We start from the raw sequence: 14,434 nt of genomic DNA, 5'->3' as shown, positions 1-14,434 counted from the left end.
TTAGAGATATCTTCTGCCTTTTTTAATATCTCTTGCTTGCATAAAGGTTAGCAATAGTAATAACATTTACTTATGCTAGTTGTATTATTAATAGGCCTGGAGAATGCTTGTGATACTCACACCTCTAGTTTTGTTGGAATCTTTCTTGTTCTTTAGGTGAGGACAAGGTTGATCACAAGGACAAACGGAAGCAAGAGCTTCCATAGCCTGTTCATCCCACAGACGAAGTTTCTCCTTCACGTTGATTCTTCCTGGCCATGGATAGATCCACGCAAGAGCTTTTCCTCAACTTTATGATAGTCCTGATAACAGTACTGCTCATGTGGCTTCTGGTGAAGTCTTATCAAGAATGAAAGACTCATATTCCTGGAATCATGGAAGGATCTGCTTCTGGTGAAGGATGAGAATGCTACTCCTCATAAGTGCTTCTTGGTGTGCTCCAAGTTTCAATGTGGAAAAAAATGTAATGCATTTTTTTAAAAAATAAAAATACCTCATTTATATGTATCTAACAATTCAAATGGATCTAAGAAGGTGTACATTAATTTTTCTTCAAAGCACGGCATAAACACTCCTTTACCTGAATTTCTTTTTGTAAATGATGGGCGTATCTCATTAGAATCACGAAAGTAGCTACAAACATGACAACTCATTAATGCATTAGCTTACTGTGACTTAGACGCTCATGAAGTCTTCATTATTTCAATTTTATGTAATCAATTAGTGGACATATGCTGCTCTACCATTTGTTATCATTTGGATAAATAATAACATTTGATGCGCTTTCTGTTCTTTTTAATTGTCTTCTTGATGTTGCCTTTGTAAGCAAGCCTTTTCTTACAGGATAACAGAATGTTATGGTATTTCATGAACACTAAACTCAGATCTTTAAATATTGTTGTATGCATTCTAATTCAGCATATACAAAAGCAGGAATTTGGCAAAACACCTAGATCAGGAATGGATGAATAAACAGAGTTTTGATCGGATAACTTGTTGAAACATGAATCTTAAATGCCTGGAGGTACCATGAATCTGGAGCCTTCAACCCTGCATATCAGTGAGCCATGTCATTTCCGCACCAAAACATAAACACATAAACATAAAACCTTGCAATTGAAGAGTTCCAGAATAGGGATCTGCAGAAAGGATCTTGCAAAGGCAGAAGAAGGGCATAATATGGTGTGTTAAATCCATTTAACGTACAATCTAGTTTCTTAATTATGCACAGAAATATATCAAATAAATATACTGTATATATCAGGGGTGTCAAACTCACGTTATCAAGGCATCGTCACATGACATATTGGGACTTCCCTCCTTTTGCTAAATTGGGCGGGGGCATGGCCAGCACGTGACGGATCCAGCCTGTGGGCTGGGAATTTGACAGCCCTGGTATATATCTTCTCAGAGATTTGTCCCCTTGGGGAATCTCATTACATTCATTGAGACTTTATTCACAAATAAACGGGCAAATTCCCTGTAGACTTTTTTCTAGATTAGACTAGAAATAGTCTTCTCATTTCTCCTGTTGTCCAGAAATGGACTTCATCTTTTAAAACCCTAACTGAAACATAAAGCAAATATGATGAGTACCATTAATCCTCAAATACTTCACCATTTTCCTGCTTTTGTCACACTGGATAATGTAGTCTAAGTCTTGAGGGGTCTCATCCAAAGCTTTCAGAGCTGTATGTGACCCTGGGGTTGTCCAATTTGCAAGTCACTAAGTCCACTTCTACCCCTAATGTTAGAAGACCCATTGCATCAGATCTTCTTGCACCCTCTCAGGCTTCTTGTTGCATACATGATGCCAAACATTAGTGCATATCACACCATCCTTCCAGCAAGGTAACCTGAGAAGATGGTCAATGAAATTGACTTATGGTAAAAGAGAGATTATACATAGCCTTGACATTTAGCATCTTCAATCAAAAGAAGCAACAACTATTTCAGTAATTTGCAAATTTCTATTCCACTTCCTGGCTAGTTGTTGACCAATAGAAGCACCATACAGAAAAAAAAGTGATCTATTTTTTGTGACTTTCCTGTCACTGAGGCATCTCAGTTTCATATACTCTTCTGGTATCTATCCTACTTGAATATGTGTGTCATCACATATTCTCAGATCTCTACCCCAGCTTAAAAATACTTCCCCACCCCTTGGGAATATACATATGAAACCAATGCTTTAGTGCTTCAGTAGCTGTTGGCCTAGATTCCCTGCCTTTGCTCAAGTATGGAGCCATGGAATGTGCTTGAAATATACTTCTCATTGATTCAAAGGCCATGTTTAAAGGCAAGCAGAAAATGTGATTCAGCTGCTTGACACACATCAGAGAAGCCAGGGGAAATCCCGTCCCATGAGAGAGACAGTTGTATGGCACTTTTTAAAAATTAACAAAGAGTCCCAGCCCAGGACACTTTAGGCTTAAGCAAAAAAGCTAGCGAGAAGCAGAAATTCTATTTTTCCTATAGCTTTCCCGCCCCACTCTTTCTAATGGTGAAAAGACATGGGGTGTTTCAAGAAATACAAACTTCTTTAAAATATCATTTTCTTATCCTCTTTATTATATTGTTTCTAATATCTTAAGGCAGTGAACATACATAATGCAGTTTCCTCCTCCTTTTTTCCCTCAACCCTCCTGTGATTTGGGCTGGGCTGAGACAGGAGGACTGGCCCAAAGTCATCCAGCCGACTTCCATGCCTAAAGTGGAACTAGAACTCACTGTCTCCTGGTTTTCTAGGCTGGCCAGCACCTTAACCACTTCACTGGACTGGCTCCCTATATGAAATATAGTTAGCTATATTTTATCTTTTAAAAGGTCCATTTAGAACAGGAGTGGGCAATTCTTGGTGAATGGTAAAATAATACGTACACTGGAGCTGACCTCTACTGCTCTGTAACATTTCCTTGGTAACAATCAGAGGTGGGATCCGACCGGTGTAACTACCATTTCGGTGATTTTATACTTTACATTTTAGAGTCAAAACCAGAAGAATGGTGAGGAGCAGAGCTGCTTGAGCACTATGGGTTATAGTAAATTCAGAGATCATGATGACATAGCGGAAAAATTACCTTGGATATCCCTAAAAGTATTACATAAATTATGACTTGCTTTCTGCCTTCTTTAGAGGTCTTACTTATTCTGCATGTCAGTCCAGCCCTTTGAATCTGTCTTTCAATGTTTAGCATCAATTATGCTATTTATGGTGATGTTGGAACCACTCACTTCACTGCCACTTAAACCCTAAAGATACAAAGAGTTGCGGTTTTCAAGTGCTCTAACAACCTGCTAGTGCTTGGCAACCGTATCATATCAAACTTAAAGGGATCCCCTTTAAGATGTTTAATCCTTACAGAGAACTCAGATCTCCCTCTATCAGTCTCTGTTCCAGTTGGACTAAGGACCAGCAAGAGACTTAAATGGGGTGTTTCCAGACAGGAGATTATTTTGCACCTACATCAATCTTCATTCCATTGGTTTTTGTCCCTAGGTTTAAAAAGTGGGAAATGTAGCAGGAAGATTTATTTATTTAATACATTGCAACCCAGAGAATATAGGTCCACTGTTCCACATCTGAGCTATAAAATGGGACAAGATGGAAGGACAAAAGAGAAACTCTCTTTAAAGATAAAGGTAAGAGTTCCCCTTGCACGTATGTGCTAATCATTTCTGGCTCTAGGGGGCAGTGCTCATCTCTGATTCAAAGCTGAAGAGCCAGTGCTGTCTGAAGATGTCTCCATGGTCATGTGGCTGGCATGACTAAATGGCAAAGGCGCACGGAACGCTGTTACCTTCCCACCAAAGTGGTCCCTATTTTTCTACTTGCATTTTTACATGCTTTCAAACAGCTAGGTTGGCAGAAGCTGGGACAAGTAACGGGAGTTCACTCTTTTACGTGGCACTAGGGATTTGAACCACTGAAGTGCCAACCTTTTGATTGAGAAGCTCAGTATCTTAGCCATTGAGCCACTGCATCCCTAAAGTCTCTTTACTGTCATTCAAAGAAGATCCTTTTGCCTTTATGAACTTCCTACAAACTCTGAAATGAACCACATTAAAGTGGGTTCCCCAGATTTGGGGATGGATTTAAAATCAGCTAAATCTGGATTCTACCATATCATTAGGAAAGAAATTATACACCATTTCTCCTTAGTGAACGGAATTGAGTAAGACAGTATCATTCTTCTTCCAAACCCTTCTCTTGAAAATACTTGAGCAGAAACACTTAACATTGCTTCATTTTAAATAATGACCCTCACACACTTTTCCTGTTTGGAATGATATTGTTTATTCATATAATTCACAAATAATTAGGCAATACCTCAAATTCAAACTTGCAATGTTAGCAATTTCATAGCCTACCCTATAACAGTCAGAATGATTTTAAAAGAAATAATGGTACAGTATGAAATACCGTGGTAAATACAACTGAGTGTAGATTACCCAGGGTATCAAAGGGAGCTGAGGACAACCGAAATGGACCTGTTCCTTTGAAATCCCACTTAAAAAAAAAAGAATATTTGCATGAGCTTCATGGAAAAGGTAATGCATCTACCAGTCATTTCAGTACAATTTTATGAGAATGTTCTATACAGAATGTGCACATTTTCTTCCCTTAAATCACTGTCTTTGCTTAATAACCAGTTACGTTTGCTCCTTTCACGCATCTTTGTTAATTCCTTTCAGCTAGGAACAAAGCTGATCATCCAAGCCCAAAATTCAATAATTGAAAAATGAAGAAAATATAGTTTGTCCCTTTAAAGCAATCCAAAACATACTCGCACACAATCCAATTGCACTCAGATATGCATAAATACAACCAGTGAATTCTGCACTTTCAAAGTTTAGCTGAATACTGTGACTATAGTCCAGTATAAACCATCAAGGAATAAATCTCTCTGTTCTTTTTCTCCAAAAGGATACTTTTTTATAAGCATGGTGGTTGGCGGTGAGAAGAACATCTGATGAGAAGAACAGTCCAGCACATACCGTATGAAGGCCACCAAGTTACATAATGTTGGTGACTTGCTTACATCCATTAATTCTTATCAATTTAACTCATTCCCTCAAATTCATTCAACCTCCCTGCCATCATAGCCTCATTATAAATTCTTTATGTATGATAAAATTATTCACACATTTTTTATTACAAATCTTACTATTGATTTTTTTTTTCATGAAGCATGCACGTTTGCATGAGGGAGAAATCGTTACATTTAAATGTATTTTGTCAAGACTAGGCTGAAGTCATGTATACTGCCTTCTAAATAATATTCAATGCATGAGACCAGTTTAATACAAGCCTTTTTCAGTCCTTTTCACTTCAGTGCCATTCAGTTAAACAGGACTGAAAAAAGTTGACTTACAACCCCCTTTTTAAAAAAAGAAAACAGTTATCATAAAACAAAATGAATAAGTTAAAAGGTTTTCACAGTACAAGTTTCCAACTAAATTATTCTGTCTATATAAACAAACAAACAAACAAAAAAATCCCCCACCCAGCTACATACAGTTCTTTAATTAAATGAAATATGCAGTAGCAAAGCGAAGAGCTAAGAACTTAAAAAGTATGTCCTAATCATGACAGCTTTCAGATGTGTGAACTCCAACTCCCAGAATTCCCCAGGCGGCAGGGGCTGACTGGGGAATTCTGGGAGTTGAAGTCCACACATCTGAAAGCTGCCAAGGTTGAGACACATTGGTTTAAAAGAAAGGAAAGAAACACAGGACATCAATTCAAAGTGTTTAACACTGCAAGATATTGCAATATGAGCTCTCTTTGACAGTAACCAAACTCCCCTCAGAGCAGTGGGAGGCGGTTCTTGAAAGAGAGCGCGAGAAATGAATACTGCGTCAAGAGAAGCAGGCATGCACTTGCTGTGATCATTCAATGTATCTGCAATTTATCTCTAGATGGTGGCATAACACAAGAACCAGGCAGTGTTTCCAAATCAAACCATGGGAATGGCTACAGGTTGATCAAGCTTTCCGAGGCAGCGAAGTGAGGGCATAATGCCATATTCGGATTCTGCAGCTGCCGGATAATCCGTTTGTGGAATTTCTCTCGCACCCGATTGAACTCCATTATGTCCAGGGGGTCCTCTTCAATCCAGAATTTATGAAATTCATGCATCAAGTAGCCTACGGGGACAAAAAGTCAACGGAAATTTGAATTCAAGTGAATCAGGGTTTTCCTTTGGTGCGTAAACAGTTTTACCATTCCTCTTCTAAATATAACCTAATCCAAATGTCAATGAATGCTATGACTTTCTTTGGCAACGTGGGAGAATACGAACTGCACGGAGAGAAAGAAGCATTGCTGAAGGCAAGTCAGCCCAAATGGGCTCTCGTAAATCTCTGCCCGCATGCACACAAGACAGGTGAAAAGGACTAGTTTGGAAAAAAGCCATGTGCTATTTTTTTTTTTAATGCAGATAGAATTACAGACATTTTAATGTTGCAGTATTTAAGTGTATGTAATTACTTTTTCACCTTTTCCAGGTGCTCTTTTTTTAAAAATCAAAGTCCTAAGAGTCTTTTTTTTTTTTTCAAGAGGCAATTGGACTTTCTGGTTTTTCTTTGAAGACGTTTTGCTTCTCACCCAAGAAATTTCTTCAGCTCTGAAGCTCTTTCAGTTTCTTGGATGAGAAGCGAAACATCTTCAAAGAAAAACCAGAAAGTCCAATTGCCTCTTGAAATAAAAAAAGCACCTTTGGGACAACCAGGATCTGGGTGACTGAGAACCTCCATAGACTATTTTTTATCAAAGATATTTTACGTCACCCCAAGAAAATGTTTTTTTCTTATCATTCTTATTATCACTAACTCTTCTCCAAAAGGCCTTGACTTGTTTCTTCAGTGCAATTTTTCTAGGTAAGGACAAAACCAAAACCAAATAGCTAAGTTATTGTTTTAAAATTTAAACCATCATTTTTAAACTGTGCATTTTAACACTGCATTTGCACGAACCTAAAATCCAAACCTATAAAGTTGGAAAAAAATGAAAAAGAAGCCTGCGGTTGGAATTCTAGCAGAGCAAAAACCCAGAAGGTACAAGGATTAATTGAAAAATTTAGTTTCTTGTAACATAGGGCTGTGGGGGGTGGGGCGGGGTGGGGTGGGGAGCCTGTGGGGTTTTTTTCCTCAAAGTCTGTTTGCAAAAGTGTCCTCCAACTTTACCCAAATAACAGTAAAAACAAAACCTCCAAAACACGAACCTCACAATGTTATCCTTTTGAATGTTTTTTTCTAGCAGAATCTGTCTCAAACTAGCAATGCAGACAGCGTCCACACTGTTAGTCGAAGAGCATCTTTTGAATAAACAGTATAAAACCAAGGATATGAATGGAAAATGTAAATCTGTGACCAATGGAGAACTATTGTGCACCAGAATTTTCAATATAGAATAGAATTCTTTATTGGCCAAGTGTGATTGGACACACAAGGAATTTGTCTTGATGCGTATGCTCTCAGTGTACATAAAAGAAAAGATACATTCGTCAAAAGTCAAGAATCATAAGACACAACACTTAATAATAGTACCTTATGATTCAGGTATGGCAGCCATTTCAATCAGGTAAAATGAAATATAAATGCTGAACCAATAGTTCTTCCACAAGATCAAGAAGTCCCCAAATATATGATATATATCGGTGTTTCTCAACCTTGGTAACTTGGAAGATGCTTGGACTTCAACTTCCAGAATTCCCCAGCCAATACACATGCATACACATACACACAACTTTTGGCAGGTTCATAATGAGTAGTTCTTGACTTATGAACCACCACTTTGTGACTATTTGAAGTTGACTGTCAGATCTTGAAAAATCTAGTTACAACCCAGATTCGAAGTTCTGATAGCCAGGCCTCCATGCAGTCACATGACCATATATTTTGGGTACTTGGCATCGGGCCTGCATTTGCAGCTATATGTAGTGTCCTGACATCCCATGACTGTGATTTATGCCTTTTTGCTGGTGTTTACTTGTATTTTTTGGCAAAAAGCCATCCAGAATTATTTGGTTAAGTTGGGCAGCTATAGAAATTCGTATGAATGAATGAATGAATGAATGAATGAATGAGTGAGTGAATGACACCTCAGAGTGAGCCATGGGTTCACTTTACAACAGCAGCATTCATTTAATGACCATGGCATTTTGTTGCAAAAAAAGGATTGTAAAATCAGGCTCAGTCATATGGTGACCTGCTTAATGACCATTGTGACTTGTGACCATAATGGCAGGTTCAATTATGGTAGTAAGTCACATACAACCTATATGTACATTCAGTTTTGAAAGTATGCATCAACCCTTTGTATTTAGCAGCTTTAGATAAATTGAAATTGGGAGAACCAAAAAATCTACTTCAGTTGTTGATGGCTAAGCTTCACACAGGAAAATGCAATAAAAGGCAGTGGGAATGAATGAATGCAAAATTAATCAGAATTTGATCCGGTTACTGCAAAGCAACGTTAGTGTATTTGACACTTTGCAAAGCAACGTTAGTGTATTTGACATTTTGAAAAAAAAAGATCTGAAATGTATGACTTCTTTCTCTTGAAACCTGTTGTTGCTTAGTGAATGGAAACTATCACAGCTTTGGCTGAAACAACAAAGGAATTGTGCGATATGTTGAAATCCTGACGTAGTCAAAGTCCATGTTATTACAGAAAGAATAAGGAAGGGGCAGAATTGGAAGACAAGAATTAAAAAATGAGTGTTTGATTGTGGCAGAAATAAAACAGCACCATCTGCTGGCCTTGGCAAATAATAACAACATTTCATCCTAATGTCACATTTGCACAAATCGTCCTGAATAATGTTAAAAATTATTTAACATAAAAGTTTTAATCATCTAACGATACAGAGGAAAGTGGGATCTGGGAGACATTTCAAAACTGTTTTTTTCAGGCGGGGAGACTAGTCAACTTTAGCCAACATGGGGAAAATGTTCATTTGTTATGAGGTTTTGCATAAAACAAATTGGTTTATTTTTCCTGAAACAGATCTATTCCTTCCAAATATTGGTCATTCTAAGAACCTAATATTAGTTTTAATATAAAGCATATATTTAGTCATTGGAATGCAGCAACATTTTATGTAATTGTGATTTGAAGAAAAATTGTGCACCCGCATGCATACATAAATGCAGTCATTCTCTCTTACACAGAGAAATCCACCCACCCAACCTTTCTCTCTCTCAAACACAAATACTCACAAAATGTTTGCTGGAAATGGGCTAACGTTGGAGCTTCCGGGGCAACATTGTAGAAATGTGTCTTCAGAGCACCGCTCACAAGCAGGTTGTATGCAAGTTCTGTTATGTTGATGCCAACAATAGCAAAGGAATAGCTGCAAGAAATACAGAAATGAGATTGCAAGGAATGAAATTAAAACGGATCGAACTATGACAACTAGAAAATCCACAGTCATTTCTCTCTCTCCAAAAAGTCACATTTAACAGTTTATTTTTTCAGTTGCAATTGCATGCCACTATTTAAAATCTGAATTTGCCATCTTTTGTTGAATGTCTACTTCCTGTCTCATGCTTTTTTTCCCAACATCACAGCATGACTGGAAAAGAGTATACAGGTAGTCCTCAACTTATGACCATTCATTTAACAACTGACAGTTATGACAGTGCTGAAAAATGGACTTACAACCAGTCCTCTCGTTTATGAACCCTGCAGCATCTCTGCAGTCACAGGGATTTGCACACTGGAGGGTCTTTTCACCTGGAGGTAGTATACACAGTCTCCCTTCATTGTATCCTTCCCACCACTGTGCAAGAGGGCTGAGAGTGAGAATGACTAACTCAAAGTCATCTAGTGAACTTCCTTGGTGGACGGTGGACTTGAATTTGTTCTAGTCCACCATGGTAACCACTAGACTATGCTCACTCCCCAATGGAGGACAGCATGGAGCTTATTAATATCAACAGCTAAGCAGAGTGTTATCACATTGCACATCTTATCTCATCAATCATCATCATCTCCTTTTAACAACTCCATAATCCTCTGTGGGATGGAGTCTGGGCAACTGAATGGAGCTGAGTGTTTACTGGCCAACCCCATAATCCTTTGTGGGATGGAGTCTGGGCAACTGAATGGAGCTGAGTGTTTACTGGCCAGATACCCTTCCTGTCACCAGTGCAGAGTTATATTCAGCAGATATATTCTTGACGTGCCCAGAGAGAGAAATATCTGCCTCTACCTAGGATTGAATTCATAGCCTCCTGATTGTGAAGTGAGAGCTCCACTGCTAGGCCACAGCACCACTCTCGTCACCCATGACTTCAAAAAATGAACTGCATGAAGCAGAAGTATTTCTGGAAGATAAGAAATCTCCTTCTATAATTCTATGGAAAGCAAGCAGGAATTTAATTATAAAATGATCAGCAAATGTGGATGACTCTAATGAGATTTCTGGTTTGGAATGTTGCACTTACCCAATAGCTTTATCATACTTTTTCTTCTCCCATTCAGTCTTGCTATATTTGCTGGAAAAATTAAATAAAGGAATGGTTTACAAATGAAAATGGTTTTGTCCCCGTAGTATGCCAATTGGAAAGCTAATCAGTTTGCTAGCATTTTATTCTGTCTTTTGAGTTGGGCTTTCAAACTGTTTATCTCTGAAGCCAATTTAACTTTGGCTTATAAACCTATTTCCGTGTTAAATTGTTTCTGAGACCGATCCTCTTTGTGTCATAGACACGGACTAATTCTTCAGGCAGCCTAAAAATTAGAGCACACTAAGGAGAGGGGAAAATGTAACCGTTCTATATTTCTTTCACATTTTTGCAAGCCTGACTGCAGCCTAAGGCAGGTAAGACAAGTCACTTGAAAAAGCCAGAGAAAAATAACATTTTCTTATTGGAAGGAGAAAAGAGGAAAATGCATTGCCTTCATGTGGAATTGTTTTTAAACATCTGAAAACTAGTTTACGTGTGATGTCCCACATTCCTGATAATGTATTCATCTGGTTTTGAAAAGTGAATTCCCCTAAATCTAGATGGGAAATCGCAGGTCTCAGTACCATTAAAAAAAAGGGGACAAATAACCCCTATTCCCTTAAATCAAGGGTTCCCAACCCCCGGCCCATGTCCCAATACCACCAGCACCTGCCTTACGCCCTCAAGCAAGATAGGCTGCATCTCAGGAGGCTTCTTATGTGAGAAGATTGTTAAAAGAGAAAGGAGTGATTTCGAATCTATTTACTCTCCCCCCCCACACCATCTTATCCTGCCTAAAAGGAAAATAAACCCAGTTACAGAGCTTATGGAATTGCAATGTAATCACATGCCCTGGATTACTGGGGTAGGGGTGTGTGCTGGGGGAGTGCTACTAAGATGGAGAATGGTGATTCTATTATTACATTTTGCACGACAATTATTCAACACCTTCCTGGGAGGAAAAAGTATCTGGGAGTGAAGAAAGAAAAGCTTGTCACTGGTGAAATGGTAGAAATACCCTAAGACATTTTGGATAGTTAGAGTTAATATTAGAGATAGCTCAGTAGGGCTTCAGCAGGGGGTTGGAGGTCCAAAGGTCCCTCCAACACTATTATTCTGTTTCTTAATCACTAAACTTTCAGTTAGAGGAGATATATGATACCATTCCCTTTAACTTTTAAACATCAATAACCCCCAAGAATATTTGTAGTTTAGGATTGAACTGTGAGGTCCTTGATGCTCTATGAATTTGGTTGTTTTCTTTCAGACATTTCATTACCAAGCTAGGTAACATCATCAGTAGCTCTGATTATATTACCTAGTTTGATAATGAAATGTCTGCAAGAAAACAATCAAGCTCAGAGAGCACCAAGGATCTCACAGTTCAATACTGAGCTACAAATATTCTTTTCTGCCAGTTTTTTTAAAGTCATGAGATGCCCATAGTCAACTGGAGTTAGCTGCTTTACCTAGCTAATCTCTCTCTCTCTCTCCCTCCCTCTTTCATGGATGCTTTTAATTGGAGAATTACATTCATGTCTGCAAAACTAATTCTGAATTAAAATCTCTAGGACAGAAACTTTGAGACAGAATAATAGGAACATTTGAAACTCCTATTTGTCTTTTGGAAGAGGAAGAATGACTTCATCTTGTTATGTGGAAAGGTGTATATTCTGATTTCCAATAAAGTTTAATTTGTCCTCTAAAATAGACAAATAGGCCAGCATTTTCCCTTAAAAGCAAAATTAACAAGTCACATTCAACATTCAATATATTTCTCCAATTGTTTTTTGAATTTTTGAATCCAGCATTCTCGGCTATTGTCTTTTTTTTTACAAAAATAAGAACTGGAATTTTATAGTATAGTAGGATTACTGATTGACATGTTACAATGCAATGTGATCATTGTAGGGATATCTGAGGTAGATATCTGAGGAATTCTCTTTCCTGCTATGAACCTGCTTTGTTATTTCTACCGGTATGAAAAGTCCTTTTGGAGATGTCCTGCTGCCCAAAGCTTGCTGAACTATCACATGGAAAAGAGGGCCTTCTCTTCTTTAGCTCTCATCTGGCCCTCAGGAAGTGCCCCAGAAGTCAACCCAACTGTAAGACTTGAAAAAAAAATCCCCCCTTGAGGAGACTTACAAATAGGCATGAGAGGAGACCATGGAATCTACTCAAACTCACAGATGAACAAAATCCTGAAACAGAGAAGAATGTTGAGGCTGTTGAAACTTCTAAGCAGAAGTTCCTTTTTTGATGAAGGCAAAATATAGCTTTCTATAACTTAAATCTATTAAATCAGGGCTGTCAAAACTCACGGCCCATGGGCTGGATGCGTCCTGTGCTGGCCACAACCACACCAGGTTTGGCGAAGGGGGAAAAAGTTACGATACATCACGTGACAAGGCCATGATAATGCGAGTTTGACACCCCTGTATTAGATGAAGACCGGACCTCTTAGAAATAAGACTTTGCATTTTTTTTATCTGAGAGATTTTCAGAATATTTACACTTTTACACACACACACACACACACACACACTTAAACTTTCATTGAGTCATTCCTTCAGCCTCATCAGTGGTAAGGAAAACATATTTCTTTCTTTCAACCTTTCTTTCTTGGTTCTTTTTATTGACTGACTTCTTTGTCCTCATCTGCACCTAGACTATGCAATCACTCCTTTCTCCCTCATCAAGGTCTTCTTGCAAGGAAGCCTTTCAGGGTCTTTAATAATATTAACAATAGGTACCTTGGATGCAATGCCAAAATAACTAACAGGAGCACCACCTGAACACCGTCAGCATTGACATCATTAGTCAATTGCAAAGGCAGCTTTACTTGGAACAGCTTACATCCTGGGATTATACCTTTAACATTATTAAACAAAACTGGAGTGACTCGATAGGTGGGCAAAAATGCCAAATTCAATCTAAACACCTGGTTGGCTGTGCAACTGCCATCACTATCACCAATAGTAATTAATTTATATAATGTCTGACTTTCGGTAGAGCCAACTTCCCAGATTTTGTTTTAGTTTATCCCCCTGAATCTCTTTTACAACTGTTTCCAAACTTTAGTGCAAAGCTTATAAAATAGAAAAGAAATATATGTATATATACCTTATTTCCTCTTTAGTGATTTCCCTTGATTGTGAAAGATGAAAAAAGAAAAGAAAAGAAAAGAAGTAAAAAAAAAAGTCTAAACGTGGATTCATGTTCATGATTTGTTAATGAAATAAATATATCAAAGCAAGGCATCTTATCCCATCCCTAGCCCAACCCCCAAGTAAAAGAATGTAAGAAAAGCAGAGTATTTTACATCAAGGAAAAAAGGGATGCAAACTGATCTTTCAAATGATTTATTAGATACTGTTGCTAATTCCAGCTTCAAACATTACCTATATTTGGGCTGAAGAGAGTCTAAGAGAATTTGCTGAGCTGCAGGTCCATCATGTTCAGCAAAGTATCTAGAAGGGAGAGTGAAAAACACATATGCATGACAGGTATTTTTTTTTCAACATCTGGATAGTCTTAGAATGCACAGACATACCACTCTCTGTGTGTAAGAAACTGAGACCTGTTCTTTCCGTAAATGAAGTACTCTCCTGTTAAAAATGATCTACCCTAGTGATTCTCAAATCTGTAGCCTGCGGATCCCGGGGGGTCACAATGTCATCACAGGGGGTCCGTGAAGTCTTGAAGAAATGCTATGATTTAAATTGTGAATTAAGTCTTGGGGATCCATGGCCACAAAAGACGTTAAGAGGGCCCATGGCAAAGAAAAGGTTGAGAACCACTGATCTAACCAAATGCATACCAGGAAATGTTCTTAACTTGTCTAAAAATATATGGGAACATACACCAACTGAAGAATCAAATCATTATATATGAGCACCACGGGTGGAAAAGGTAGAGATCTGATACTCCTATTTTTTTTAAAAAAACTGCTGACATTATAATTGTTGTGTTTAAA

The 14,434-nt window shown here is 38.1% G+C and overlaps 2 protein-coding genes across 8 annotated transcripts in view; one reads left to right on the top strand and one right to left on the bottom strand.

Moving 5' to 3' along the window:
• The window catches only part of SLN (sarcolipin), a 30,504-nt gene extending 29,723 nt beyond the window's left edge, over positions 1-781 (top strand). For all 3 annotated transcript variants that reach the window (XR_015744268.1, XM_026721034.2, XM_087937117.1), the window contains one exon: positions 157-781. Coding sequence is in view for 2 of the 3 variants with exons in the window: in XM_026721034.2 (XP_026576819.1) it covers positions 258-353 (96 nt within the window). In the remaining variant the exon portion in view is untranslated. The remainder of the gene's footprint in view (positions 1-156) is intronic.
• A 3,497-nt stretch (positions 782-4,278) lies between these two features.
• The window catches only part of ELMOD1 (ELMO domain containing 1), a 43,007-nt gene continuing 32,851 nt past the window's right edge, over positions 4,279-14,434 (bottom strand). For 4 of the 5 annotated variants that reach the window (XM_087937115.1, XM_087937111.1, XM_087937113.1 and 1 more), the window contains 5 exons: positions 13,860-13,928; positions 13,582-13,605; positions 10,456-10,506; positions 9,226-9,359; positions 4,279-6,150 (listed from right to left, as the gene is read on the bottom strand). In XM_087937115.1, the coding sequence (XP_087793241.1) occupies positions 5,978-6,150; positions 9,226-9,359; positions 10,456-10,506; positions 13,582-13,605; positions 13,860-13,928 (451 nt within the window). In that variant the 3' untranslated portion in view covers positions 4,279-5,977. The remainder of the gene's footprint in view (positions 6,151-9,225; positions 9,360-10,455; positions 10,507-13,581; positions 13,606-13,859; positions 13,929-14,434) is intronic. The other variant, XM_087937116.1, reaches the window with a different exon arrangement.

This window comes from Pseudonaja textilis, chromosome 7, assembly GCF_049901715.1.
Source record: "Pseudonaja textilis isolate UNSWEBS1 chromosome 7, rPseTex1.2, whole genome shotgun sequence".
Lineage (NCBI taxonomy): Eukaryota > Metazoa > Chordata > Lepidosauria > Squamata > Elapidae > Pseudonaja > Pseudonaja textilis.
Note: the sequence above shows the minus strand (reverse complement) of the source record. Positions and strands in the feature narration are given on the sequence as shown.